This window comes from Chlamydotis macqueenii, chromosome 9, assembly GCF_036417535.1.
Source record: "Chlamydotis macqueenii isolate bChlMac1 chromosome 9, bChlMac1.mat, whole genome shotgun sequence".
NCBI lineage: Eukaryota > Metazoa > Chordata > Aves > Otidiformes > Otididae > Chlamydotis > Chlamydotis macqueenii.
This window is the reverse complement of record NC_141564.1, coordinates 27,838,045-27,865,452: the sequence shown is the minus strand read 5'-3', so window position 1 is coordinate 27,865,452 and position 27,408 is coordinate 27,838,045. Positions and strand designations below refer to the sequence as shown.

The following is a 27,408-nucleotide window of genomic DNA, read 5'->3' as shown; positions in this document are numbered from 1 at the left end:
CCAGCACAGGAAAACTGAATTGCAATACCTCTATGCCTTTCTGCAGTATCTCACACAGAGGATACTGTATTTTACATGGGGAAAATATGAAGAAACGTGGGCCTCGGAGTAACATCTGTAAACTTGTGATACTCTCACATTAAATGTCCATATTTCTTCCTAAAGGCGAGAATTCAGCAGATATTACTACATTTAAATAAATATCTTTTTTTTTTTAAAAAAGGAAGAAAGTAGTCTATGGCTGGAAAAATGTTCCTCCCTTGCACTGTGATATAACACCTCTCAGAGAAAGAATGGAGACCTCCAAGCTACAGTTCTACAACAAATCCACAGAACTTGAGTAGAAAAACTGGTTATTCCACTGGCTCCAGAGGTATTTCTGCTTCTTAAATTCTATTATTGTTGCTTATTCACTTCAAGGAACGCTAATGCACGACCAAATCTCATTTGGCACTGAACAAAGTGGGGTCATAAAGGATCACGTGGTCCCACTGTCCCTTCATCAAATACAAGTAGTCAACCGCTACCACCTGGGACAGTTACTGTCACAGGATGGTTACCTGCAGGATGAGAAGTTGTTCAATGGTGTATAAAGGCTGCAATTATATTTGGCTCTGGTTTGTGAGGTATAACTATATACCGTGGATGACTTAGTGTTAACAATGCTTAGCTTATTCTCTTACAACTGCTTGCCACAGGACAAAGTATGCATTATACCTCATTAATTATCTTCACAGAAAACAAAAATTCTCTTGGACTTTCCACAAGTTTATGCATTCAGAGAATTGGAATTTTTTTTTTTTTAAAGGCAGTTGGACTAGATTGTGTTGTACGTCCCTTCCAACTGAACTATTTTTTCAATGCAACACATACAGAAACAATACTTGTGAAGATGTACCACAACTAATGAAAAAAAACTTTTTCCAAGGCAACTTCTCCATACTTTCATTCGTATTTACCTCCTTCAGCTTATTAAGTAAATAGCTTTTGTCTTCATGCTGTTATTATCTCTAACCTGATGTCCAAGCTAGTACTTTTTCCTTACTATTGGTGTTACCAGATGCCCAAGTCCAAAGCAACACCATTATTTTTCATTTACTTTGGGTTTGTTTTCAACTGCATAAACCACAGAATTTATCGGAGTTTCCAACTGCCAAAACACTAGGACATCAGAGCAGAGGAGTAAATAGTGGGGAAGGGAGGAAGTAAACAGAAAAACTTTGATTTTGTACAATGCCACAAGATTATATGAACCAATTATGGGAAGCATCCATTTACATTTTTATTCTTTACAAATAATTTTGCAGTCTTGAGTGCTCTAATGAAAGGAAAAAAACTTCCTACATTTAGATGTCACCATCTTTCTCAGTCTCTTACAACCACAAAAAGTAACCTCAGACTACTGTCTTTATTTATAAATTCGCAAAAGTAACAGAAGAGACTAGAGCAGAGAAGCACTGCATTACAACCCAGAAAAAAAATATACTGTTCCTGAAATTCCACTTCATGGCTTTTGAAGTTATTAAATACAGCACATTCAAAAGTATCAAAAAAAGAGCAAGAAATAAAGAGGGGGTATCAAATGCTACACTGTAAGGTGCCACACCACATTGTTAATGGTAGCAATAGCATTCTTCCCATTCACGGTAGATAAACGGACAGCACAAAAATACTGTGTTAAAACAAAAACATGCCAGGGACACAAATGAAGAAAAGCCCTATTTGCCCTTTAACAGATACTCATCAGTGTTATCCATTCTCAGAGGGGCTTTCCTTCTGTCTCTTGGGAAAACGCCAAAGGAGCTTCACCTAGATTAAGCCAGATTATTATGAACAACCCATTACTCACAGGATCCATTAAAAACACTCGGGAAGCTGCTGTCAGATTTAATCCAACTCCACCTGCTTTCAGAGACAAAAGCATTACCGTTGGGGATCCTGCTTGGCTGCTTTGGAAATATCGAATTGCTTCTACTCTTTTCTTCTGTGTCATTGACCCATCCAAACGAGTAAAGGCAAACCCTGATTCTCTGGGAAGTAAAAAAGTTCAATTTAACCATCAATTTTCTGTGACAATAGGAAATAAATACATTAAAATCCTGACCTCTACTTTTCAATACATATTTAAAATTCTGCGTTTAACAGGTGATATACATTAAAAATAAATGAGACCCATAGCTTTATTCCACTAAACAAAGTATTTAAGTATTTTGTTCCTCTTCTGAAGTTCTAAAAATCAAAAGGATACTATATTCTTCGAGAGATCAGTCTAAAACACTGTAAAAGCACGTGTTTATTAAAAATTACAGTAGTTCTACTTACTTCAAGGGATTTTCTAACAGTGACAGGAAAGTTGTGAACTGAGAAACCACCAGACATTTAGCAGTTGGATTATCCCTTCGTAGTTCTATCAAAGCATGCATGAGAGCATTTATCTGAAATCAAATGAAGAATTATGCAGCTTAATCCGACTTGGTTAGATTTCACTCCTACAGATGCTTTGATAAAGTCCACATCAATTGAACTGTTCACCAATACTTTTAAAATGAAGGTATAGTTTAATCTTAACTTCTGTGGGTAGGGTTTCTTTTAGTTTCCAAAGGAAAGGGTTGAGCACTTTAACAGTCACAAACTACAGGGTGATTGATGGTGCTCTGGGGAAGAGGATTCATAGACCCGCTGACTCCTGACAGTGGGAAGTATGCCTGGTAAACAAGTCCCCTACCTCCAGAGCATATGAAAAAAAGGAACAGAATACTGGCACTCTGAGAAGTACTGCTTAAGCAAGGGACAGCCACAAGGCAAGCGCTCCTCTACTGCAGCGATATTCAAGATGCAAGAAAGCCTTCCCCAGGAATGTTCAAGTAAATAGCTGTTCAATCACAGCTATGCAAGACCCTTCACTAGGTAAGACAGAGGATAAGGAGGGACCAGAAACACTCTTGGGATCAAGCATGAGAAGAAAAGGAGCAAGGAATTGGATTTGACGCAGAACAACATTGCCAGTTTTCTCATGTAATGTTTAGCTATGATGAGGTAAAGAACCACTAACTAGAGAATGCAAGTAACTGCACCAGGTAAAAAATAATTTAAAAATAAAAAATAAAAAAAAAAATCTTAGTTTATTCTAGAGCACAGTATCCTAAGTTAGTTCTTAGGTCTCCACACATAGATTTTTAGAGAATAAATCTATAAACAACTTTGGAAAGAAAAATAACTTCATTACAAATTAAAATTAAAAATTTAGTATTTCAGAAAAGCAATCTCAAAACAAAAAAGGTCAAAGTACAAGCAAGAAGATTTAATGTCTGGCAGCAAACGCATAATGAAGGTGAGGCAAAAAATGATGTGGCCAACCTTGAGAAACAGATTTGCAAAATAAAATAAAAATACCTCACTAGTTTATCTGACAAGTGTTATACTGTACATATGATCCCCATTTAGTTTTCCCCTCCAGAGCAGAATATATATTTTAGACAAGTTTTAAGAAAGAAGGCCTTATTTAGATTTTTAGTCTCCAAAAGTAAATTAAGAAAGAGCTGAATAGTTTCAGTGGTTATAGGCCTACTCTATCTTCAGAAACAGAAACAAAAACCAAAGCAACAGCTCTTTTACTGAAAGTTTTATTTAATTTATACACATTTATGTCCTACACAATGACCAGCATCAAATTACAACTGGTGATTCTTTTGTCTTGTTTCCTTGCTGCAAAATGTGTTTCTGATGAGATTTTATTATGCATTTTCTCCTGTGCTGGTGAGACATACTGTACAGACTTTTAAGTAATAATTTAAAGTACGTTATGCATATGTAATGTATGTTCAGCATACTTACGTAAAAATTCTAGAGTGCTCTACAAAACCATAATGAAAGCCAAGTAAGACACAAGGGAACATACCTTTGAACTGGACACCCACTCCTGATCAGACTTCTTGCCATTACTAGAGTCTATTTCCCCTTCTGATGGACATTCCACCAAGTGCTCTACTCGAAGCTCTTTCCTACAGAGAGGGCATTTGGCATTTGGCTGCGAAAAAGCACAAGTAACATTAGAAGAAACATATTAAATCAATTATTTATAGTGAGTACTAAAGATCATCTCTACCAAGCACCTTTTATGAAATTATTCTATTGGTGTTCATACAAAAAAATCCTCAAGGAATACATGCATTCTTGTAACACACTGCTTTGTCATTCCTGAGATAACAATAAAAATATTTTATTTGTGAGAACATCAAGGTGACATAAACGCTACATGTTTTAAAAACACCCAGTCTTCCTTAAAAGTGATCTTCTTTCTGAGCATATTTATTGAAATAAGCAGCTCAAGATTCAAAATACTTGGGCTACAGGGAGAAGACTTTAAAATATCAGAAAAAATAAACATCTTTCAAAGACAAGATCTTTCTTAGTTACAAACAAAGAATGACCTTTTACCCTTTTTCTTCAAAGCCTGTACAGAAATAATAGCAGTCTGATGAAATATGCTTTGTCAGGGCCAGACACAGGGTATCTTCTCTTTTTCCCAGCAGACATGAGAAATAATTTAACACCAAAAGCTTTTTTTCTTTGAAGCATACTTCAGAGAAGTATACATATTTTGGAACTTAATGCAATAGCACTTCCATAGGACTACTCACAAAATTTGACAAAAGACTGTGCACTATACAAACACACAACTTTGTGAAGCAAAAATAACAGACGTGGAAAACTTTTGCCTAGCAGAGCAGCCCTTTGAAGTTAGCTAACTCAGTTTATATAGCAATCTGGCCAGAAAAACCAAGGCATATTTAGACAGGCTGCAAAGCAGACCTCACAAAGCAGATGAATACCAGGGGCTGCTAATCTGGAATGAACCTTCTTGTGGTTTTGTTTAGTGAGGGGGGGCCTAAGGTGGTGGCTTCTGTAGGAAACTGCTAGAAGTCGCTCCCCTTTGTTCAGTGGACTCGGCCGGGCCTGGGGCAGACCTGCTGCTGGCCAAGGCCGAGCCGACTGGTAGCAGAATGGTCAGTGATAACGCCTCTGCTATAAAGCATTTAAAAAGGGGAACACAGGAAAAAAAAAAAAAAAAAAAAAAGGTGAAGAGAAGATGTGAAGAAGCTGAGCGGGGGCAGAGGCGCAGAGGGGGAGGCGTGAGCCTCGTGGGCCTTGCAGGCCTCACCCTCCGGCCTCCCACCGGGCAGTGACTGGGCCCAACTCGGTCCAGCCCGGCTGCAAGAAGTGGAGAGGAGATGAGATGGATGATGTGAAGAGATTCTGAGAGGCGTCTGCCAGCCTGTTGTGAAGAACTTTTCTTGTGAGAGGAACGGCTGCAGATGCCAAGGTCAGTGAAGGAGGAGGGGGAGGAGTCATGCAGCTCCTGGCCAGAATTCCCCTGCAGCCTGTGGTGACAACCATGGTGGAGCAGGTTGTCCCCCTGCAGCCCATGGAGGTCCACGGAGGAGCAGAGATCCACCTGCAGCCCGTGGAGGACCCCACGACAGGGCAGGTGGAGGCCTGAAGGAGGCTGTGGCCCATGGAGGCCCCGCTGGGACAGCCGTTCTGGAGGGACTGCACCCCGTGGAAGAGATGACCCATGCCGGAGCAGTTTCAGGAAGGACTGTGGCGTATGGGTGGGACCCCACAACAGAGCAGGGGAGGAACGTGAGGAGTTCTTTCCCCGACCATGAAGCAGCGGCGTAAAACAACGCGTGATGAACTGACCGCAACCCCCATTCCCTCTTCCCCCTCCTGTGCCACTCGGGGGGGGGAAGGTAGTAGAGATAATGTTAAGCTTGGGAAGAGGGAGGGGTGGAGGGAGGTTATCTTGTTCTCTGTCTCATTCTCCTGCTGTTTGTAGTAATAAATGAATAGTTTTCCCCAAGTCGAGTCTGTTTTGCCCGTGATGGTAACTTTAAGGATTTCTCCCTGTCCTTATCTCAAACCTTGAGCCGTTTTTCTTATATCATCTCCCCCTATTCTCTCAGAGGGTGGGGGGAGCGAGAGAGAGACTGTGTAGTCTGGTCCTGATCGGGGCTGAACTACGACAAACCTGTAGCCAGTTTCAGAGGCTGGGAGTCACAGTCTGCGTATGTGTATTTATGGCAGAAATAAAGACATCCTTTCAAGAGACAGAATCTTAACACAAACAAATATGAAAGAACAGTCTCCAAAACGTAGTTACAAAGGAACCATTCCGGATTTGGCAGCTATCCAAAAATCCTGCCAGGATGTGACAAAATAAATGAATTTAATGAATCTGAAAAAGTTTTCTGTAAAAAAATCCTAACAGTGCTCATATTTTTTTTTTTAATTTAATAAAAGGCTCACATCTTTCTGCATCCCTTCTCCAATTCAGTACTGTAACTAAAAACAACAGACAGGCCAAAATACCGCCAAACAATGCCAACACATAGGGAAGAGGACTTGCAGTGAAAGCATATGAAAGTGACAAAGCGTGTCTCAGAATCAACAACTAGGGAAAAAAAAAAAAAAAGATGTTTTAATGCATATCTGGCAAGCTGTTACAAGAATGCAGTTAAAACACAAAGACATTAGATCACTGCAGAGATTTTATAGCTTTATTGGGCCTTCTGCATAGGATCATTACTTACTTGCACAACTCTGAAGCTAGCTTCAATGAAAGACTGAAATGAAGAAGGTGTTACTCTCAAGCTGTTAATTGTTAAAAAGTTTTTCCAATTTCAGTAAATACTTTCACGTTAACACAAGGAAGATAAAATGGTCTCCAAGTCTGTAATACAATGAAAGGCCAAACTTTTCACTCAGCAGTTTCCTGTTGGCAGTTTCACATCCCATTCTTTGCTGATGGCTTAATGTTCTTATTTGTATTTTTAATGGAAACCACAGGCATCTTGCCAGGAAGAATCCTGTTTGAACACAAGCTGTTTTGTGTGTGTTGGTTTGCTTTGTTTTTAAGGCGGTAAGTATCATACTTTCCCGAGCTATTTCCTAGGAGAGAGCTGCATTGTAACTATTTAGGCACAGAAACTACCCAACAGGAGATGCAGCGCTAGGATAAATACCTATCACGTGGAACCAGTGAATTCATTGACTCTGGAATTCAGGTGTCTGTTAGTGTTTTGGCTGGAAGCTGCAAAAAACTTCCTTGGAAAATTAATTCAAATCAGGAATCATTCTGAATACAAGAAAGGCTGGCTCACTCACTGCTTTATAAACTCATGATAGTTCAACTTCAAAAGAGCATAAGCTACACCCACCTCTGTTCAGACTTCACTACTATGTAAGCAATCTATGGAACAATGTGGGATTGGACAAAGGCCCTAGTTCTGCAGATTCCAAGGTCCTCTCTAGGGAAAGCATTGTAAATAACTGGACTGTACAATCAAGCGATATAGGTTCCATCACGTCATAACCTGATTTACTTCTCTGCATGCCTAAATACACCAGGAAGTTGAGTACAGGCACTGACTCTGCTACAGACACATGAAGAACATCTGCACTGGAACAAGGCCTCTGAAAGTGCTCTTCCCTTAGAGAATAATTTCACATCACTAGTTTTCCTCAAAATTCTCAGAATCTCTCAACTGGGATACCAGTTGATATAACAGACGAGGGCCACGAAGATGATGAGACAGCTGGAGCAGCTCTCCTGTGAGGCCAGGCTGAGAGCTGGGGCTGCTCAGCCTGGAGAAGAGGAGGCTCCGGGGAGACCTCAGAGCAGCCTGCCAGTGCCTAAAGGGGGCTGCAGGAAAGATGGGGACAGGCTGTTCAGTAGAGCCTGTTGTGACAGGATGAGGGGTGATGGTTTCAAAATAGAGGGAGATTCAGATTAGATACTAGGAAGAAACTTTTTACGCTGAGGGTGGTGGAACACTGTCCCAGGTTGCCCAGAGAGGTGGTGGATGCCCCATCCCTGGAAACGTTCCAGGCCAGGTTGGCCGGGGCTCTGAGCACCCTGATCTGGTTGGGGATGTCCCTGCTCCTTGCAGGGGGGTTGGGCTGGATGGCCTGGAAAGGTCCCTTCCAACTCTAACGACTCTATGATTCTATGATATCTGCATCAGAATCCTGTGTGTCTGGCAATGAAACAATGTCAATCTACATGCCAGACAGACAACACTTCCTACCTTTGTTTGTCTTGTTAGGTTGACTGACTACGCACAAACAGGGACCAATTTGTCCTCTGTTGGCTCCTATAAAGAACACCACCTAGGTTTAGCCTGGAACTTGCAGGTCTACTGTGGCTGAGTAGGAGCCAGAACAATTCCAGAAAGGAAGTGCAGCAGCACTGGATACAGATAGTGAGACTACCACGCTCTCAGATTGCCCTAGAAAGAAAAGCAGGAACAGGAAAGAATAGTATAGCTTAGAAGTGCATTAAAAAAAAAACAAACCAAACCAAAACAAAACCCTCTATCAAAAGATGCTCATCCACAAGCTTATTCTGGAGAGAGTCCAGAGAAGGTGCATAAATATGGCCCTCTGGCAAGGCAGGCATTTCACTGTAGAAGGTTATCAGCTTGGAATAAGGAGAGTAGACATTATTTTAGTTCAAAAGTCCCCTTCCAATACACAGCTTTTGTCTCTTTTAAGCACAATATATACATGCATCACATCACATACAAGTGGTGAAGAGGCACCCAGCTATGTAGAGGTCTACAATGCTGCACTGGAAGCCATCACAAAGTAAGATCAGCACTAGGGAAGAGGTCTTTGAAAATACTAATGGACCTTAACACTGTTGAGATTGACAGCTACTCTCTCCGTAGTCTGACTTCAGGCCAAGAGTTTTTACAATCCAGCTGATAACTAGGTTTATACCGTTTACCATTTATGATTTAAAAGAACAACAACAAGATGGCCTTCTGGTGATACCAGTTCATTGCTTTTGAATAGCTATTGCAATTAACTGTAACCATAGAAGAACTAACCTGTTCACTTCTGATGACTTCAAAAATGCATGGCTTACAAAACACATGCGCACAGCGTGTTATCACAGGAAGAGTCAGTGATTCCAAGCAAACTGCACATTCTTCATCTGAACCAGAGCTCAGAACCAACTTCATTTTACTCACTAATGTTTCATGTAGTTCTCCAGGAGTTTTATCTGCAAAAATAGAAAGATACTTAAAAATAGAGATTTCCATACAGGAAACACTCAGCTGGCACAAACCATTGATCAAAATGCAATTAGGACAGTTTATATACAATGAGGATATAGCCTACAACGTATAAAAACACAAAGGTGCCAAATACTACAGAAAATTCCAACCAACCTACCATTTTGAAATATATTAAAAGTAAGATTACTTGGAAAAAATGGTAATTAGAATTTAAAAGAACCTTAACTGCATGCTCAGGGATAAGTACATGTGCAAGACTGCCTAATGGGAACACGTAATTTTCATATGACAGCTGTTTAAATAGTAACAATCATACGGAGATGACACTATTTATAGTTAAGATTGCTTTATTTTTTAAGTAAAGAAATTCAAATCATACTTACTAGTTACTAATTAATTTCTAAATAACTATTGAACAATTTTCCAATCATGTCTCTATCCTGTATTTTTCAGGAAGATAAATGACAACCTTCTAAAAAAGGTTCTGATTATATCTCATTGGTCTTTTGGCTTCCTGAAAACCAAACAAAAAAAAATCACACCTATACCAATGGCATCTCAAAATAGGATTTTTCAAAATATTAAATTTGAATCAAAATCTCAAATTTAGTGTATTCCAAACAGACTATACTTTCTTCTGAAATAAATGCATGTAATTTTTTAATGCTATGCAGCCATACAGTTCCGGTTTGTCAAAAATAAAATTTGACTCTCCTTTCAGTCCTCTATGTTCACCCTTCCTTACAGCCGTAACAAAGTGAACAGTTTCCTATTCTGCTGAAAAGGCAATGGTTCTGCTGACACGGCTACCAATCTACAACGCTCCATTCCCCAACGCTCCTCTACATCATCTCTCCTGAGGCAAGGGAAAAAGAAAAAAAATGCTGTAAGAGCACTTCTGTAAATTATTACAACAGATACATGGCTTTTCAACAAGCCTTCTGCACTTGGGTTTGCAAAGTTCCTCTTCAGTCATTTCCGTATGGGCCGTTAAACCTTATTAACTCCTGCTTCTAGCCTTTGCAACTACACATACTTCATTGCTTTCGTTCATATTTGAGTGCTAGAGTACCCAATTCTCAGACAAATTCAAACATATTATGGTATGAAAAAAATAAAGGTATCAAAGCTAAAAGTTCAACATTCCAAGCTGAAAAGAGGAAGGCTGAAGCTAGAAACCATGAAAAACACACAAATGTGTTTTGTTCTTGAATGCAAAGTGCAAGTCCTGTTCTTAGAAACACAGCAACCAAAAGCATTCACTTACCAGCTGAAAAACCAGAAGATGTATTTATACAAAGATGAGGATGACAACAAAGCTGCCTCAATCTGAGCAGGACACCAAGGATGTCAGCATAGTGAGCTACCACAGTCCCTTCACTGAAAAATCTGAAAAAAAAAGTTTTATCCTTAGTGTGAAATGCTACAGCCTGACGTAAGAGATGACATCAAGTGACAAAGTTTAGCTGTTAGAATGATATTCTGATTTTTCACTTTCGTGTTTGAATGTATTTTCTCAAATCCTCTTCTGAAAAAAGGTACAAAATGCTACCAGCAGCATGTTCTACAAGAACTGCTAAAATGCGGTGATGAAAATTTTAAGGCCATTCTTTATGTATTTGGTATCCCTTTCTTTCTCACAAGACAGAACTCCTAATATATAGCTCTGCAACGGTCTCTACTTCACTCTTCAAAACTGAACAGATGCTATGCTATGCTAATTTGCCATTACTGGCTTATGGCATACAAGCTGACACACTTGGCTACTAGAGCCAACACAATCAAAACTTCCAAACAAGTCTGAGATCTCAAAAATCAACCTTCAGGATTAAGAAAGCCTTCTGCTTACCTGCTAATAGCAGCTTTGCCCTCCTTCTTCACAGACTGATAGACTTGTCTCTCTTCTTCTGTAAGCGTAACATGCTGAATAAGTACTTTACGTTCTGGTAAATCCAAAATGGGTTTTCCTTTAACTTTACTTGTTTTAGTTCTTCTAAGGGTAATACTTCTAATCAAAGACTGTAAACGCCTAAAAATACATATAATGACAATATATTACCCAGCTGGGCTTGGTTTGCAGTTTGGTTTTTTTTTCAGTTTATTCATAAATACATGTTCTCTACAAAATCCAAGCCCAGTGGTACAATATAATTCATTAATATGAAATATTAAATAATTTCAATAACTTAATATTTATTAATTTGAACTAAAAAAATTGAAATAAGAACTGATAACACACGCCTTTCAATCTTAAATGTGAAACACTAACTGGTCACATTGCCCAAGCACTGCCAATCATACTTGTTCACAAACTCTTTGGGAACACTTCATACCAAAGTCCTCCTGGAGCTCCCATTGTGACTGGACGCTGAATCGTTCTGTGCCACCACTCTCGATCAGTAAAAGGTTTCAGTTTTAAGAAGGAAATAAGAGACCACAAATCTTTTACAGAATTCTGAATAGGAGTGCCTGAACAGAAAACAAACAAACAAAGACTGTAAAACTTCAAAGAAACAAACAAACAAAAAAAATACCACAAATTTTTAGTGTTTAAAAAAAACAAAAAAACAAAACCACAACAAAAAACTCTGTGCTTTCTCCAAACCAAACAAAGTCTCTCATAACTAGGCTGACATGTCACTAAGTATAACACGTATTATTTTTTAAATTAAAATATTACAAAACACTTAAGTATGTAAATGGCTTTCAGCACTAGGAAGACTTGAATGTTTATCTTTCCATTTCAGCTTCACCAGCAGTGGTTACATCTTATCTAACTACATTTTAGGATCATATGCTTGCATGGGCCCTGGCAGTTTTTAGGATGACTATTAATTACATTTCAAAAAGCTATTGAGATTCAGACAAGTACATAAAAGTGTGAGCTTCTAACCAGATGTAACATGCCAGTTCATAAATAGGTCACTTTTTACTTGCACTTCCACCAAACCTTTGTATCAAAAAGTTATTCTAAAATTTGTGTCTCTGAACCGAATAAAAACAAAACAAAACAAAAAAAACACGCTCACAAAAAACACAGAAAACCAAGAAAACAAAATAAAAAACAACTAAAAGAAGACATATCTAAATCACTGCTCAAAGACAAGTTTAAAAACATTCCAAATGAATCTGACACAGACATACATTAACCACCTCCTAGCAAAAGCCAAAGGGGAAACACCAAGTGGGAAACACAAGATGGTGTCATACCAAAATGATTTGCATTGCATTTCCTCTGATGTCAAATATTTTACCTGTAAGTACCCATCTTCTGTGTCCCTCCAGATTTAAGGCAGCTTTAGTTTGCTGAGCATTTGGATTTCGTATAATGTGCCCCTCATCCAACACTATTCTCAGCCACTTGACTTTGTGCAAAGGGCTGTCACCTCTGATCTGAAACACAGTATTTTTTTAATCTTTGACTCAAATTAAAATACTTTTTTCCATATGGAAAATGGACTAGAGAGCAAATTAAAATGTCATCTTATATTTAAAGATGTTATCTTTAAATATAAAGATAACAGGCTTTTAAAATGGGTGGAATTTCTATGAATACATCACTTCACAAATACATCCCATGCAATGAGCTACTTGTTTGCAGCCCGTGTACAACAAGAACTATGGAATTACGTTTTTATATGCTCCACATTCTTTGAATTTGATAGGGGAAGGCAGAAATGGGAGCCTCATGCCACTGAAATTTGGGGAGATTTACACACTTGCCATCCTTTTCTATTCCCAACAAGTGTCCTCTTTAAGCTGTCATAATTGCAGATAAATTATTTTCTCTACAGAGGCAATCAATAAAAGACTCCCTTCATTACCACAGCTAATTCATAAGAAAGTACATAAAGCAAAACTATAACTATAACCTTTTGATTGCCTACCAGAACAGCACTTGACCATGCTGCCATGATTAGCCCAAATACTGGGAGTCTTAAACAGGAAGGGATCTTCAAAGAACACTTTTTCTCATTTACTTACTCCGTAATCAGCAGCTAAGATGTTGTATGTTGTCAGTACGATGTCTTGTACTGAAAGAACTGATGGGTCTTTGCTACGGTCAGAACCATAATAAACATAAATATTTACACGAAAATCTTGGTGGATATGTTGTTCAAACTGGTCCTGAAAGAAAGTTGTCAAAAGAAATCCAACAGATACTGTGTTACTACATGACTGTTAGAATAAAATTCTTGTAAGCTACCTTAACTAAAATCCAGTTCCTCTAGCTCTCTGACATCCTACATCCACTTACATTAAAAAAGCAATCTGAATTTGTGGTGTTTGTTGGGTTTTTTTTGGTTTTTTTTTTTTTTTACCTCTCTACCCAGATAAGCAGAGGGACTAGAAGTAGTCAACTCAGTCATCAGTAACAGACGCAGTATCACATTCTGATAACTAGCTCTACTTCCTGCACAGTATGCACATCCTGATGGCATACACACTTCAAAAAGCACTGTTCCTCCCAAACTGTAACAGAAGAGCGTTTATGTTCCTTTTCACTTTCTACCTTCATCTTTTCTTTCTTTATTCTTTCACTCTTCATTTAAAGCTTCTTCCCCTTACTGAGTTAACCACCTAAGTTTTAACCTAAATGACTGCACAATTGTCAAACTATTCATTTTAAAGCCAGTGTTTATATTCTCTACATTTGTTCTGTGAAGCACTCAGCATACAGTAATCTCGACAGCCAATAAAAATTAAAATTTCATTTTTGAAGCACCAGACACATAAGTTTTCTTTTTAAATACCTAATTTGGTTTTGCATTGACAAAACGACTACTTTTTTTTTTTTTTTTTTTACACTATTGAGGTCTCCCAGTTAAACAATTTTAATAATTTACCTACAATCTAAGACTAATTTGCTGCCTTTTCTTATTAATGTTCTAACCACAGAGAGCAAAAACTTCCAAATAAAACAAAACTTCAAGGTATCCTCTTAAAGTTTGTATTCAAATTTGTCATGAAAACAAACAAAAAAAATTAACTAATGGCAGACAGAACTAGAAGGGCCCTTCAGCCTGTTCATCCTAGCAGATCTGCTCCCACAAATCACCAACAGGATCACCAAATTACTGAACAGCTCTACTAAATGAAAATGACATGTATTATCAATAATGTACAATAATATTTTATTCTGAGCATGCAAGAGAGACTTGTCTCCTCCACATTCCTCATCTGATTTAAGGAGTTAAATCACACGAGTTCCAGAAGTGACAAAGAGAATCTGCCTAGTCAAAGCACAGAATGGAAAGTGAGCTCGTGCTTTCTGATAGTGGTGACCTCGCTGCTCATGGAACTGCACTCTCATTACAATAATACTTCAATTTTTAAGTTTCTACTAAATAAACCTCCCTTGTTAAAGCACCTCTGTTTCATAAAAAAGGAAACCCATGACCTTTTACTAGCATGAGAGACTACAGGGAGCACTATTGCTACAGCATCACAATCAACATATAACACATTTAGACATTAAAACAGCTTAGCACTTACAATCCAGTTGCTTAGGACAGATAGAGGACATACAATCAGTGTTGCTCTGGGGCTATCATCAGAATATTTCTTCTCAACTGACCGAATGCTAGCGGTACCTAAGAAAACAAATCATATTTAGTAGTGTAACAGTTCACTTTAAAGCAAAGTAGAAGTTCAAGAAACTTACGGTTGCCTGAAGTCCTTTCTAAATTTCTTCACCTGAACAGTATCAAAGCAATTTACAAAGACACAAGCTTCATTTATTAAGTCAAATATGTATAATACTTCAGCTTCAAAAAATTCAGAAGTTATTATTATCCATTTATCCCTTCATTACCTTTTCTCTTTGTTTGTCTTTTTAAACAGCTAGATGAAGGTAGAACAGACGTAAAGCCTGTATCCTCTTTGGTAACACAGGAAGTTGCTGCAAAAAGCCAGACAAATGTAGATTTTTCACACCATGCAGAGCATATGCATGCATTTATTTTTATGACAATTTTCATAAAAATCAAATTTGTTAACCGAATTACTTCCCCTCTCCAATATAATAATGTAGAATGTCTTGAGTTAGAAGGGACCCATAAGGACCATTGAGTACAACTCTCTGTTCCTTGCAGGACGACTTAAAACAAAACTATACAGTTAAGAGCATCATCCAGATGCTCCCTGAACTCAACAGGTGTGTATGCAGAAATATAGTGTCTTATACATCTATTTCAGGTTATTAATCTTCAGAGGAATGCAGTTTACCAGTCATTAAAAAAAAAAAAAAAGTCTAGCATAGGTTTCACTGCAAGTACTTTAAACATAAACTTAACTGCTTACTCCAGAGTACCTCTAGCCCTCCCCCCTCCTCCCCCCCGATACTTAGTTTAATAAATGACATGTTCTTGCCGCTTCATAATCACATTTCAGGTATTTAACACAAAAGGTGGACTTTATTTTTTGTATCTGTTTTTCCAACCCTAGTGCCCTGACAACAAGATTGCATCTAATTCTAAAAATCTTAGCAATTCTGTTTTTCACCATCTGTTTGACCCTGCTCATAGCTTGTTACACTACCACTTGTTCAGCTAAGGAAACAAACAACAAGACTTAGGACTAAAACATTGCTTTCCCATTCAGCAATTTCTAAAACTTTCTGCCTAAAGTTTTGGTTGAATAAAAAGAAAACCCCAAGTAGTTTAGTTAATTCCTCTTCCAGTTAATTAGAAATCCTCTTCAGTTTGGCTTCAGAATGACACCAGGTGTTACAGTAAGCAATTTAAAAAAAATTTCCTTGCAACTTACCTTCTGTTTGTTGCAGTAGCCATTCTTCAGACTCTCCCAAGTCACTGCTTCCTGAATACCTGGGTTTCTTGGCTTTATCTCTAAGGTATCATAATTAAGAAAACAAACAAACAAACAAAACCAAACCAAACACATAACTCTATTACTGCTTGAATTCACAGACTAAATCTCAAGAGCAGACAGCAAATGAAACTGATATTGCAAATAACATACCACTGTGATTTGAATTTTTTCTCTTTAGAAGGGTTAGAAAAAGTGAAAGCACAGAACACAGCTGCAGAGTGAATAATGCTCATGAAACTTGGTACAGATTATCACTGAAGTTCACATCAATTACAAGGAGAGGCTAGTGTGGTGGGATGGTTCAAACATATTAGTAAGCGTCACAACTTCATCAGCTCAAAGCTATCTCTCTATCAGAAGGATGCCTGCAAAGTATTTCCTAGCCACTTAAAAACCCAGTTGATACTAGAAGAAAGATTACGTCACAGACAGCGTTTCAGATGTCACACACTGGTGTTATTCGATACCTTTACTACTGAAAGAGACATCCAAGCATGCAGTCATGCAAGCCATGTAGAATGAGTTAATGTTTTTTTAATACCTTCCAAAGTGCAACACATATACAGAACACTTTTGATACATGTAAGCAGAAGTATAGCATACTGAAAGATGAGGAGAGAGCAGGAACAGATTTTAGGCTAAAGGTTAATCATAACCAAGTACCACTTTATTTTTACTTAGTATCTATGCAGCAAAGCAACAAAAAGATTATTTCAACTATCTACCTTTTTGGAAGATAACTTGAGTATTTCAGTGGAGTAGTTTCAGACTTTTTTACATTAGAAACACCAGGCTCCATCCCATTGCTAGAGTCTTCATAAAGAAGAAATGTGTATTAATAAAAAATATACATAGTCTTCAGCTTGGTTATCAAACCACATTTAGCGTAAGTTGATCAAGAGCAAGCACAAACTTCCTTTAAAACAACCTTAGTTCTGCACGGGACAAGTACTGTGATACTGCGATCACAAATGAAAAATAAAAATACTTTTAAAACAATCTTAAATATTTACAGAATCATAAAATGTGTACTGAGCTCACATGTGGTCAAAAACAGTCAAGACAAGAGGAAAAAGCAAATGTTAGCATTGTACTGTTAACAGTAAGAGTAAAGTTCTAGAAAGAAGTTTTAAATAATGCTAAATGATAAAAGTTTTTTTATGGGTCAAACGTTACTAATTTATGATTTCTACATTGTCTAAAACTAAATGAGTAATGGCAACATTAACAGGAAAAAATGCGCTAACATCACAGATGAACGTAAGGGGGGTTTTGGTGGGGGTTGCTGGGAGGGTTGTTCTGTCTACCAGCTCTGCCAATAACAGCATAACAGAAAAAGAAAACACATTAGGACAGAGCTGATATCAAAACTGAAAGCAACAGCGCTTGCAGAAAGAATTTTGCTCTAACTCAGGTAAGTAAATTCATGCTTGAATTCCAGATTAAAGCTTCAATAAAGATTAATTTTAATATAAAAAAAAAAGTTTAATACAATCTTAAAGACGGCAAAACTTGCAAAGACTCAAGAAATAGGTATCAATTTCAAGTATAAGAATGAGAAATGGGGGTGAGAGTTGTAAGGGTTTGAAAGACATCATCACTTTTTCAGATTAAATAATAGTAGAAACAGGCTCCCCTCTCACTGCTTTAAATAGTATCTTGTTAAAATGCTTGCTGCTCTGGAAAAAATAAATATACAAATACTCCTTATTAGTCTCTTTTATTTCTCTTGTTCTATCAGTTAGGCCATTCGTATTAAAATTCCTGGCATGGGAGGAGAGCAAGGGAAAGTTACTGCAAGAAAACTTCAAGCTCCATACATTTCTTTGGTCGCTTTCAAGAGCATGATGAGTTACCAAAAACATACTAACAGCAAATATAATTTTTCATGTACATCTATAAATTCTCCTAATACAACCTGAAAAGTACAGGTGTGACAAGATAAATTCTAAATACTTGTCATCTGCTCATTACTTAAAAAAAGAAAGTGACTTAATACAGAACTTAACTACAATTTAACTATTAATGTTTACTGTTTAAACAAACAAGATTCTAACAGATGCATTAAGTGCTCCTGTTTCATCTACAAGGAAGGAAAAAGGAAAGCAAAAGGAATCTTGAATCCATTTCCTGGATGTTTTAACTCTGCTGGCAGGGTGCAACTTTCTCACAAAGCACTTAATCTTCTCACACGTCAATTGAAACACCTTTAAAGGTATATTTTTAACTACTTCTCCGAGATACTTAGTTTGTCAAGAGTTTGTGAAGACTACCACTGACCACAGACTAACAGTACCCCAGGTAATAACATTATAATGCAAACATTACTGGACTTTTTGTAGTTTGCCATCACCTTTACATAGTCTGCGTCCAACGGTGTTCATGCTGTTAGTACCAGATTCCTATTGAGGAATGGAAACTTTTATTCTTTAATATAGCAACTGGAAAAAATGCCAATAACATTATTACACCTGTTTAACCAGTGATTAATTACTGCTCTGAAAGATGAAAGACTTCCTCAGTGGCAAGTGAGACAGTTACTTAAAGGTGCTGAAAAAGCTGTATTTTTTTTTTAGTAGCCACACACAGAATTAAACTGAAACTGTATAGAGGCAGAGGAAAGAAACTCAAGTCTACACAGCTATGCTAGAAAGAAAACACACTAAGAACAATTCTGAGGTCAAATACAAAGTATTATTTTGTTAAATTTAGACAAGTATGGTAAAACAAAACAAAATCCCCAGCCTTAATACCGTCAGGGAATATTGCACAATAAATCACCTAATCCTAGCATGGTCTTGAAAATCGTACCATAAAAAGCAAAAGGCACGTGAACTACTGTATCTAAGAAGAGCATGTGCTTTGGTGTTAGTTCACTAACTATAGTTTTCCCTCCTCTCTTCATTTCAAGTGTTCGGCAAAAACAAACTCGTATTTATTTATGTATTTTATACTAAGACCCCCTGCTTGCTGTTTTAGCTGTTCCAGGCACGTCCACCAAACCACACAGGAACTATGCATACACACCCCTAGAAGAAAAATAATTTCTATTTGTGCAGTCACAACTTGCCTATAGGAGAAATTTATAAGGAACTTAAGAATTTATAAAACTTAACATTAGACACGGTTACACGTTCAAAAATTCTTCCCAAGTATACTTAAGCATACATTCCTAAGATAACACAGTCTACAGCTCAGTTATACACTCTGAAGTAACACAGTCCACCTATCTTCACCTAACCTACCCTATTCTTCCTTTTACTTGATATAATTTAATAACTTTTTCTACAAAATGTATACAAAGTTCACCATGCAGAAACTTACTAGGTACAGGTTTTTTTAACTGCTATATTAACTCTGTTAAAACATTTTTTTTTTCTTTCATCTCACTCACCTCATAAAACTTATCACTTGTGATCTTTTCAACAGGAAGAGGCTTGCCATCTTGAAAATTTGTGAGAATCAACGCAATAGTAGTAAGCGTTTTACCCTGCATAACAGAAAATAATGTCGTATTTTCCACAGATTAAAACAAACCCAATCATCAACCAATCAAGAAAAACACATATGTGTTCTGTGTTAAAAAAAAAATTCAAGCTTGCTAAGTATTATTACCAGTCCCATATCATCAGCCAGTATTCCTCCAAGAACATTTTTAGGTCGACACTTTTCTGCAAAATGTGTAAGTATATTGTAATAGAAGTTACTTCTCTCTTCCCAAAATGGTGGCAAGTCATTACTGTTCTCACGTGAAACCATCCAAGCTAGAGCCTGCTTCTGATGAGGAAGCAAGTGTGTGCCAACAGCCTGCAAATTAAAGAGATACATTATGCACTATTCACGTATTAAATACAACATGCCATTTTTGGAATTTTTTTTTTTTTATAAAGTCCTTTGTATCTACTAATTATTTTTCCTGATTCAAGCATCTCCTGTGTCCAAAGCAGCCAAATATGCATCTAGATATTTAAGTATTTATATTTTTATAGAAAATGGCTTCTAGCTTAAGAAATACCTCTGCTCCTTCCATTTCACAAGTTTTATCATCTTCCTTCAGATCCTCAAACAATTTGTCAAATTCGCTTTTAAGCTGCATAAATGAACAAAAAGATTGCAATTAAACTTACTGCAATTAGAAATAACCTCACTAAATAATCAACGACTCTATTAAATTAGAATTACCTGTCCTATGGTAATCAGTATAGATAGCCTACCACTTCAGACTTGATTTGCTGGAATATATTTGTTAGCTACTGCAATATAAAAATTCAGTTTTTCCACAACAAATGCATGCCAAAACAAGCAAGAGCTTGAGAAGGGATAGCTAAATACATTCACATCCTTGTACAACACTCACTGAAGTAACTACTTCACTCTAATGTGAAAGAGGAAACAAAAAGCAAAAGCAAACGACCACCCAACTCTTCGTGTATCACCCCGGGCCAAATCTAAAGATCAAAGTCCGGAAGTCTGATTTTATTTTCATTTCAGAACGTAACATACTTGTTATGTGGTAAAGCACTAGGACAGAGAAAACACACCACTACAACAATATTAAAAAAAAAAAAAAAAAAAAATTGAACAACCCAAACCTCCCAAAATCACATGGGACTCAACGCTGTCACAGCTAAAACATCTGCTTACAGTATAAAAATGAGAAAGTTCAAAAGTTCAAGATGAGTTCAAAGCAAATCTGTGGTTCAGAAAAAGAAAACAAAAAAAAAAACCAACCAAAAAAACCCCACCCACAACAAAAAACAACAGACGTCCACTTCACAAGCATTGTTCTATTAAAGAAAAACCTAAAGGGCCCCCCTTGTTAAAATTCCAACTTCCAGGTGTTTAACTGTGAAATGCAAACCTGTTCAGTTGTCAACTGCACAGCAGCATGAACCGGAGCGCTGTAACTTGGACCAGCTCTCTCATAAATCCACTTTGATCCAAAACCAAATCCTGAACCTACTTGCCGTTAAAAAGATAGCATTTTGAAACACAACAGTATGATGACTTCCCAGTCTTAACCTTAATTGACTCATAAGTACAATGCTGATCAGATTGTGCATTATAAGACAGTATCACCATTTGTCTTTTAGCCTCAATTTATCCTTTACTTTCAGTGGGCCACAAATGCTTTCCACAAAGCTTCCCAAGACTCATGGGCAATGAGCTATGGGTTTGGGATCATAGAATGGTTTGGGTTGGAAGGGACCTTTCCAGGCCTCCTAGTCCAACCCCCCTGCCAGGAGCAGGGACATCTCCAACCAGATCAGGTTGCTCAGAGCCCCGTCCAACCCGGCCTGGAATGTTTCCAGGGATGGGGCATCCACCACCTCTCTGGGCAACCTGGGACAGTGCTTCACCACCCTCAGCGTAAAATATTTCTTTCTTATATCCGGTCTGAATCTGCCTCCTTCTGTTTTGAAACCATTACCCCTTGTCCTGTCACAACAGGCCCTGCTGAAGAGTCTCTCCCCTTCTTTCCTGCAGGCTCTATTTAGGTACTGGAACGCTGCTCTAAGGTCTCCCCGGAGCCTCCTCTTCTCCAGGCTGAACAGCCCCAACTCTCTCAGCCTGTTCTCACAGAAGAGCTGCTCCAGCCCTCTTATCTTTGTGGCCCTCCTCTGGACCTTCTCCAACTGGTCCATGTCCTTCTTGTGTTGGGGGCTCCAGAACTGGACACAGTACTCCAGGTGGGGTCTCACCAGGGCAGAGTAGAGGGGGAGAATCACCTTCCTCGACCTGCTGGCCACGCTGCTGGGGGTGCAGCCCAGGATGCGGTTGGGCTTCTGGGCCACAAGCGCGCATTGTCAGCTCATGTTGAGCTTCTCATCCACCAGCACTCCCAAGATCCTTTGAGAAGCAACAGCGTTTCTTAAAAACTGTTGTGTTACGTAAAATTTGACTTGGTAACAGTATGATGACTGATAATGCAAAATGCTTTTTTTACGCCAAACTCCTTCTCTGTACCTGCAATAGGACCTGTAAAATAAAAACTGAAAACTTGCTCTCTGCAAAACAGATCTACCCCTCATCAAGTGCTTATTTCTGCATGAGTCCTCACTCTTGATGACCACTGCTTCAACAAAGCCTAGTTCCAGGAGCATAGGTGCTTTTTGTGCAAGGTTGGCTTTGCAAAGCATCAGGTCTGCTAAGCTTATTTGTTCAGAGACATCTCATCTCCTCTCTATTTGCTCACACCTCACTAATAGGACACATGTCCTAGCAGTCTGCTAAAAAGCAGCACTGTCCCCGAAACCCTCACCCGATGAAAGGGTCTAACCTGTTTCTTAAAAAACTTGTTTTTCCCAAGTCTGGAGAAATGTAGGGAATCATTACGGATTTTTAAAGGAACTTACAGAATCAAGTATACTTCTGAGATTGCTCAAATGCCTCTCCAATTGCCGCAGGTAACATACTAGATAGGAAGTACACTTTTGTGTCCTGTGAAGTTTAAAATTAACAGCTGTGGGCTCTGCATTACTCCCCATCTAAGTTAAAAAAATCATTTTGTGAATGAGAAGACTATGATGAGGATTAAAATCTTAAACATACCTTCCAACAAGTGGCAAGTTCAATCTGAATATTTAAAAAAAAAATAAAATAAAATCCTAAACATCAAGACTTACCTTTCAGAGGAGGAGCCAACTTAAATCCATGCCTTTTTAGCTGATCTAGCACTGCTTCCTTATTTTCTTCTCTTCCCCAAAAGCTCATTTGTACAGGCATAGTAAAGGCATTTTTTGCTCCAAAAGGGACAACCCTGACAAAAAGCAGGAAAAAAAACCCCACAGCAGTAATCTTTTAATTGTTTATTTTTTTATAATAACTCTTGTAATTTCTTCAGCAAGAGGTACTCCAAAGTGCTTATTTTCATCAGAACACAGAATGTTACAGATAGGTACTAGCACTCATACTGCATAAACCTTTTATAAAATAACTGCATCTGGTCTTTTGTAAGAGTTGCACAACAATCTTTAAAGAACCTGCTCTCACTAGTGTCTCTACATTTTAACATATATGGGAAAGAACAAACAGTATGCAAGTAGTTCAACAGAAGAATTAAGAGTCTGAAAACATGAAGCTTTAATCATGTTAACTAGAGCTGTCATTTCCATCAAAAAAGAACACTTATAGTTTTCAGAATTAGCTAGTGTAGCAATAAAAATAAAAGTTTCCATTATTTATATTCATAGAATCAAAAGCATAATCTTCACACTTACCCTTCAACTAATGCTAGTTTGTTGTCGATAATGGCTGCCAACGCTGCTGCTAGTTCTTTTTTTATATGGCCTACCTGGTCTCCATTTACATTATTTACTTTCACTGCATTTTTATCATAAGGATTATTGGGCTCCCTCTGAAGTGCAACCATTTCATTGTTATTAACCTAACAAAGCAAAACAAACAAACAAATGCCAGAACACATTAATTGAGTTGCAAATTATTTGCAGAAATATCTAATATATATTTACTCAAATATTATGAAGCTTAAAGATTAATTTGGTATAGCATTCTGTTCAGTCAGTCTAACAACCTCAAAATGCCAAAAGCATTACAGAAGAGCTACCTGATAGATGTCAGCAATTTCAAAAGTATTCCTGAGAGCAAGAACTACCTTCAACTGCTAACACATTTTATAAAGCAATAAAACATCCCTTTTTGTCCATGTAAACAAAGACCTAATTTATTTTCAGTCACTTTCATTTTCCTTATGTGGGTGAACAGAGCTACCAAGTAACTAAATCAGATTTGAAAGCCTGCCACTTTTAATTAAATTCTGAATTAAAGTTTTAGATTAAGTACTTCCCGTGAAGAATATTGAATGCAGCAAGTTAGGGAAAAAAAAAACAAAACAAACCTATTAACATTAGGCTTGGTCAAGAGTTCTAGGAATTTTTGAAATTTAATTAAACTTATTTTTTCTGAAGTTGACAACAACTTCTTCTGCTTTACGATTTATCATGCACTTACAATCCCCGTATAGTATCGTAATCCAACAACACTTCCTCGCAAAGTTCCATATAAAATAGCTGAGTCTGTATCCTCCTCTGTTCCAAAAGTGTCATCCACAGAGTGGAAGTCTTCCAATCCAAGATTGGAGTAAAAATCAGAAGAGGAAAAACGGGAATAGTTTCTCTCTCCTCTGCAGATGTTATATTGAGAGCATCCTCTTGCAGAATCTCTGCAGAAAGACAAAGCGTGAAATATTTGACAATAACTTTAATAATAACAATAGCATTTTTATTATTCCTTGTAATCTATTTTACCCTTTCATATAAGGCTATGTATAAACCCCAGTTTTACAATTTTATTCAGACAATATTTATCTAGAAACATTTTTTAAAAAAGCTTTACATTAAAAAATGGCAGGCGAAGTTTTCTTCTAATCCCAAATAAATTAGTTTAAGCCAATTACAATAAAGAGCTGACAACTTAACTGGCTAAACTACAGTATTTGTGCATTCTGCCCCATCTCCCTGCACAGGATTATCTTTGTCAACAACATTAATAATTCTCCAGACTCAGTTACACCTCTAATTATACCTGGCACAGCAAAATTTCCATGTATTTTCCTAACACCATATTTTGTCGTTGAAGAAAAAGGTTAAAAATTCCTGTTCGTAACTGATTAACTCTGTATAACCTCATGTCTATCTTCAGAAAAGTTGAAATGCTAAAAAAACTCTTCCCCATGTATTGATTAAGTTTACCTTCACATCTTGACATCTATTATTAATACTTTATCATAAACTTGAGAGATAATCAGCTACTCCAACCCAACCCGTGTATTTACACTACGTATCTCTAATACAAACTTCCTTCAGCCAGGTTCCACTTTTGGTGGAGAGTAACACCTAGTAACTGTCATTACTGCACACTGAGAGACAGACACATCTCTGGGCATGCATTTAATGCGTGTTGAGTGAAAATCTACATACTAACAACTGTTTTAACCAAATAGTATGTAATAATAGACTCTCAGTACAACTTTCAACTGACGCATAATAATGAGCTTTGGTAAATCCCAAAACTATCCTACCGTGTTGCTGGATTAATTTAAGAGTACTGCCAATTTAAATAGTTAGTTTCCATATGCTTATTTTTTAGAGCTTGGTGTAGTAAACTTTGGTTTCTGTTGCAAATAATATCTAAAATTACTGCATAGTCGGCATTTCATTTTCTCTGACAAAAAAAAAAAATAAACAGTTTAAGAGGCTTTTCTCCGAGCTAACTGCAGATGAGCTAGCGAGGGGTTAACCAGAAGCCATTTTGCCACTGCCCCCGGGAGCCCTGCCAGAAGGCAAAAGCCACGTGAAGGACCTTAGCACCCAGCATAGAATCACAGAACGGTTCGGGTGGGAAGGGACCTTTAAAGCCCACCCAGTCCAACCGCCCCTCAAGGAGCAGGGACATCTCCAACCGGATCAGGTTGCTCACAGCCCCGGCCAACCTGACCTGGGATGTTTCCAGGGATGGGGCATCCACCACCTCTCTGGGCAACCCGGGCCAGTGTCCCACCACCCTCAGCATAAAAAAATTTTCCTAATATCCAATCTGAATCTGCCTCCATCTATCTTAAACCCATGACCCCTTGTCCTGTCACACCAGGCCCTGGTCTCTCCCCGTCTTTCCTGTAGGCCCCTTTTAGGCACTGGAAGGCCGCTCTAAGGTCTTCAAGCATCGACGAGAAGAGGGCGGCGGAGGCTCAGTTTCTACGCCAGCACCTCAGTCCGCCCCGCCGCCCGCCAGCACCTCGCCGCCCGCGGCGCCCCTCGCTTGCAGGACACGGCGAGAAGCGGCCGAGCGCAGGCCGGACTCGCCGCGACGCGGCTCAGCGCTCGCCGCCCACCACCCCCGCCTCACCTGGGCAGCCTCCACGACATGGCAGCTGCAGGGCTCCCGCCACCGGCAAAGCCCAGCCAGCTCCACCCTGGCCGCCGCTCTCCGGCCTTGAACCCGCGCTCCAGCCCCGCAGCGGCAACCACCAATCCCTGCCACAGCCTTCACAGACGCCGGCCAATGACGGCCCCACGGCCGGGAACAGGACGCGTCTTTCCACCCCGCCCCCAGCGGCCTTCCGGCGGCGCCGTGAGGCACCCTTCTCCCGGCAGCACCCGGCGCTCCTCCCACAGCCTCTAAGCTGCGTCAGAGCAGCGGCGGTGCCGAAACCCGCTATTGACACTGGCAGAGGACGCGGGCAATAACCGTTACTTATCGACAAGAGTTTGCAAAGATGACAATTAAAGAGGATGGCAAAGGGCAAAGCATGACGTTGTCGGAATGTGATTTTCTGAAAGTTTATCTTGTAATAAGAGTCTGATTTAGAAAGCAGCATCTCTGATACACTAAACAAGATAAAAGCATATGGTACACTGCTTTATGCAGAAATAGTATGTTGTTGAGAATTATTGAAGTATCTGTGTGTGCAACTCATCAATCATTGCCATGGTCAGTGATAATTAAAAGCATTTATATCCTTGCAGGATAGAGCCTTTTGAAAAATATTTTCACGTCACTGAAGTGAAATCACTCTCAAGTTTCATAGAATCACAGAACGGTTCGGGTGGGAAGGGCCCTTTCAAGGCCACCCAGTCCAAGTCCCCTGCAAGGAGCAGGGACATCCCCAACCACACCAGGTTGCTCAGAGCCCCGGCCAACCTGGCCTGGGATGTTTCCAGGGATGGGGCATCCACCGCCTCTCTGCACAGGTCGCCCAGAGACAAGCTGTTTCCTACAGCTGTTTCATACACCTTGTCCCAAAAATTGTAACTGAATGAGCCGTAATTTAAGTCAGATACTTGCTGTAACCAACAACAGATGAGGAAAATGGAGTTTTTCTTCTTCAGTGGCCTACTATTAAAAAAAAAAAAAAAAAGACTAGTTTTAAAAGCTTCCTTTGCTGAAAACTGAATGTGTACACCCACCATTCCGAAGTGCTGTTCCATTCCATTAAATCATTGAAAATAAGTACTCCCATGAAGTTACTGAGGCAGCCACTGCTATCTATTGAAAAAAAAAAGTTGTGTCAAAAAGGGATTTATGCAGCAGTCTTACTGGATAAACCTAGATGCAAGAAAACTATATAGTTTTATCTAAAGATGCAGGCTAACATTAAAAAAAAAGGGCAAACAAAAAAAAAAAAAAGAAAAAAAAACCAACAGAAAAGAAACCAAACCCCAGCTTTTCAATTACTTATCCGTAAAACTTATTTTGTGTAAGGATTATCATCACGGCAAAGTGTCCCAACATTAAAATCTAATGTAACTGATGTATAAATTCATTGGCTTATAATATATTTGCCAGACTAACTTTATCAGAGGCAAACACAGTAAAGGAAAACCCAGACTGTTAAGATTGATTTTTGATAGAATTTTATTCTATCTGAATACATAATTTCTCCTCTTTATATCTGGAATATAGCTTTGTGCAGAATTCTAAACACCAAAGTTAATGAGAATTAAATTTGATCAGCTTTAGTTAGGTAGTAATA

The 27,408-nt window shown here is 38.5% G+C and overlaps 1 protein-coding gene across 1 annotated transcript in view; it reads right to left on the bottom strand.

Annotated features, from left to right (window-relative positions):
* HLTF (helicase like transcription factor) overlaps nt 1-25,884 on the bottom strand; it is a 28,146-nt gene extending 2,262 nt beyond the window's left edge. Inside the window, exons 1-22 of the mRNA XM_086755003.1 lie at nt 25,782-25,884; nt 23,889-24,099; nt 23,138-23,304; nt 22,544-22,677; nt 20,779-20,876; nt 19,933-20,007; nt 19,533-19,724; nt 19,312-19,407; nt 18,271-18,319; nt 16,643-16,730; nt 15,855-15,934; nt 14,902-14,988; nt 14,583-14,680; nt 13,071-13,214; nt 12,341-12,479; nt 11,420-11,555; nt 10,936-11,115; nt 10,354-10,475; nt 8,895-9,070; nt 3,899-4,027; nt 2,323-2,435; nt 1,850-2,030 (exon numbers count right to left, since the gene is read on the bottom strand). Of these exons, the coding sequence (XP_086611129.1) occupies nt 1,850-2,030; nt 2,323-2,435; nt 3,899-4,027; nt 8,895-9,070; nt 10,354-10,475; nt 10,936-11,115; nt 11,420-11,555; nt 12,341-12,479; nt 13,071-13,214; nt 14,583-14,680; nt 14,902-14,988; nt 15,855-15,934; nt 16,643-16,730; nt 18,271-18,319; nt 19,312-19,407; nt 19,533-19,724; nt 19,933-20,007; nt 20,779-20,876; nt 22,544-22,677; nt 23,138-23,304; nt 23,889-24,099; nt 25,782-25,801 (2,715 nt within the window). The 5' untranslated portion in view covers nt 25,802-25,884. The remainder of the gene's footprint in view (nt 1-1,849; nt 2,031-2,322; nt 2,436-3,898; nt 4,028-8,894; nt 9,071-10,353; nt 10,476-10,935; nt 11,116-11,419; nt 11,556-12,340; nt 12,480-13,070; nt 13,215-14,582; nt 14,681-14,901; nt 14,989-15,854; nt 15,935-16,642; nt 16,731-18,270; nt 18,320-19,311; nt 19,408-19,532; nt 19,725-19,932; nt 20,008-20,778; nt 20,877-22,543; nt 22,678-23,137; nt 23,305-23,888; nt 24,100-25,781) is intronic.
* Between the last annotated feature and the right edge of the window lie 1,524 nt (nt 25,885-27,408).